This window comes from Glycine max, chromosome 15 (assembly GCF_000004515.6).
Source record: "Glycine max cultivar Williams 82 chromosome 15, Glycine_max_v4.0, whole genome shotgun sequence".
Taxonomy (NCBI): Eukaryota; Viridiplantae; Streptophyta; class Magnoliopsida; order Fabales; family Fabaceae; genus Glycine; species Glycine max.
This window is the reverse complement of record NC_038251.2, coordinates 383,607-386,462: the sequence shown is the minus strand read 5'-3', so window position 1 is coordinate 386,462 and position 2,856 is coordinate 383,607. Positions and strand designations below refer to the sequence as shown.

Sequence of the window (2,856 nt, the reverse complement as noted above, 5' to 3'; positions counted from 1 at the left end):
GTCTAAGACAGACAGAGGTCCCACATCTATACTGCCCTTTTGAAAAATTTTGGGCACCTATGACTACGAGTATTGCTCAGATCCAGATATAAACAAAAATAGAAGTTGGAAACTTGTAGTCTTTTGATGTTACTTACTAATGGTATCTATAATGTAGTCCACATCATACATGCATGCGTTGTTTTTTGTAAGATTGATTACATTCTGGTTCCACATGCTTGACCATTAATTGAAACTCATGGTGAAATTCTCCTATCCTATGGTACTAAGGTCTAAAGCTCACTATATATTTTATTACATGGCGCATTAGTAAATAGTGCCATCCCTCTCCCTGAAAAGGGGTCTGCATTGTTAATTTATAATAAAGAGCTTAGGCTGAGTGAACAAAACTAATCTCCATTGAGCCATAATCAAGAAGCTCCTGTATCATCTGTTCAATGTGATCATCTTGAAGAACTGGCTGAAATTGTTGCTGTTGTTCTAGCAGTTCAACTTGTCCTTCCTCTTCTGGCCATCTAAACTGGGTGTTATCTGAACTTGTTCCCGCAATGGAATTGCCTGAGTCGTTGGATGATCCTTGATGAGGCTCTGTCTGAGATTGTTTCTGCTTGCTCATTTGAAGGGAAAGAGAGGCCATGTGACACTTGTGTAGCTTCGCAGTCAGAGTAGCAGAGAGGAGCTTCGATGAAGATGACTGTGGCTCATTGGGATTGTAAGGGAAATTGGTGCGCGCTTTTGGCCCACACATCAACCTTGCTGCTTCATCGTACGCTCTAGCTGCATCCTCTGCCGTTTCAAACGTTCCTAGCCATATTCTAGTCTTCCTGTGAACAAACACCAAACAAACAACAACAATGTTAATTAGTATGCAACAAGAATGTAGCAATTTACTTTGAGAAGGTTTAATTAAAAAGAAGATTACAAAAGAGGGTGGCGAATTTCAGAGACCCAAGAGCCCCAGTGCCTCTGGCGGACACCTCGATAGCGTTGTTGGGGTCTAGCCATGATGATATTGATGAAGATTGATTCAAACTTGTTCGTGAAGCGTCTTTGAGAATGTGGTCACGGAGAGTTTGCTAACACTCATTTATATAATCGTCTTTTGCGGCTTTCTCCTCTCCTCTACAAATCATATGGCCCCACATAATTCCCTCCTTTTCCTAGCGGGGTAATTTTATAGGATCGGATTATTCTTAATTTACCTCTTTTCATTCCTAAATACATACTCCATTAATACATAAATTAGCCGTCGTTTTAATCGAGTAACTGGCTCAGCTTGGCAACTTCTAGACGTACGCCTATCACTCACCCAAGGTTTTACTGAGTACTTACAGGTAAGAGGGTGTTCAGAAATTATCACAAAATAATGGTATCAAGAGATTCAATTCAATCTTAATATTTCTGCGAGATTTTTAAGACATTGGCAAGAGAATCCTCGCTTTCACAAATAAACTCAAGAAAGTCTTTGGTATTACAATATATTCTACAAAAGTTAACTGGACTTTCTTCTCTGCTTTGACTTGATTTCAGTGTCATCTCATCTGTTTGCGTACACTTGAGTTATGTTCCAAATTAATTAAAATTCAATATGTAGTAGTAAGTAGGTATGAATAAGACAGACAATGATGATGCCTAAATAATGAAGTATACATAGCTAGGTAGGTACTTTAATAATAACCTTCACAAGTGGTGTGTGTGTGTGTGTATTTCTTTGCTAATAATAACCTTGCGACGGCCATCATGTGTAAAAAAGGAAGTGAGGATGTTGGTATATTATTGAACATCTTTGAGGACGACGTGGGTACGTGGCTCACATCACAGCATTCTCAACACTACCCATATACCACAATGCAAGGTGACCAGAGACTGAACCCATGTTTGATGAATTTTTCAAGCCCATCCTCTGTTCTCTCGAGTCTTGAGGGCTTGTAGGGTAGTAGCTGCTATATTTGACCTCACTTTCATTACCAATATATGAATGTGGCACCCGTATAAGTTCCATCTTGGTAAAATTTGTGGCTTACCAACTCCATAAAGTTCTTCTTGTGTGAAACTTTATCTAAGCTGCACTGTTTACTTCATCTCGCCCACAAGTGCTAGCGTAATGGGTATTCATGCAATTCTCACTGCAAAAGAATAAAAATAAGATGTCAATCACTACAAACAAAAATTATCTATTAACGATGTATCATATTATTAGCATAATTTTTTATTAACAATTTTATTTCTATCAGATGAAAATTATATTAATGGGAATTAATTTAATGTCAAATCATTAATATATGATTTTTGCAGTGTTTGTTTGTTGTATCGGTTGATTCACAGAGAGAAAAATGTACAAGGACGGAAAAGGCCAATATATGTTTGCGTTCCTTCATTTGGTAATCACAGATAGTGGAAGTAAGGGAGCCTGTATCATGGACCCAGGTGGATTTCAAGTTCTGTCCAAATTTAGACGAAAGGTAAAAGGTAGATGGAAGGACTAATCAGTAGCTTTTTCTGTGCAAATGGCACAAATACCCTCATATATATTATATTTTATTTTTAATATAAGGTATTTATGTCATTTTTCTTTCTTTACACATTTTATAAATCAAACAAAAATACCCTCACATTTTTCTCAATTGACATAACCTGTGAGATAGACTCTGTGTCTCTGATCAACAGGTTAGATTTATTTGTTAGTATTTTTTCAAATTTTATATCTTTATATGAGAGAATGAAAATTGTTATAATCTTGAAAATATTTTGGACCTCATGAGTCTCAAAATCTAATTCATATAAGCTTATTATAATGTCAATAACTTTTATATAAAATGTAATATTATTTATAATTATATATTATTTTAATCGTTT

General features: G+C 36.0%; 1 protein-coding gene across 1 annotated transcript; it reads right to left on the bottom strand.

Annotated features, from left to right (window-relative positions):
- Positions 1-1,074, bottom strand: LOC100805499 (ethylene-responsive transcription factor ERF003). The gene is made up of 2 exons (XM_003547371.5): positions 923-1,074; positions 1-824 (listed from the first exon to the last, which is right to left on the bottom strand). Exons 1-2 carry the CDS (start codon positions 1,003-1,005, stop codon positions 371-373), a joined length of 537 nt encoding a protein of 178 aa, XP_003547419.1. The 5' UTR covers positions 1,006-1,074; the 3' UTR covers positions 1-370.
- Between the last annotated feature and the right edge of the window lie 1,782 nt (positions 1,075-2,856).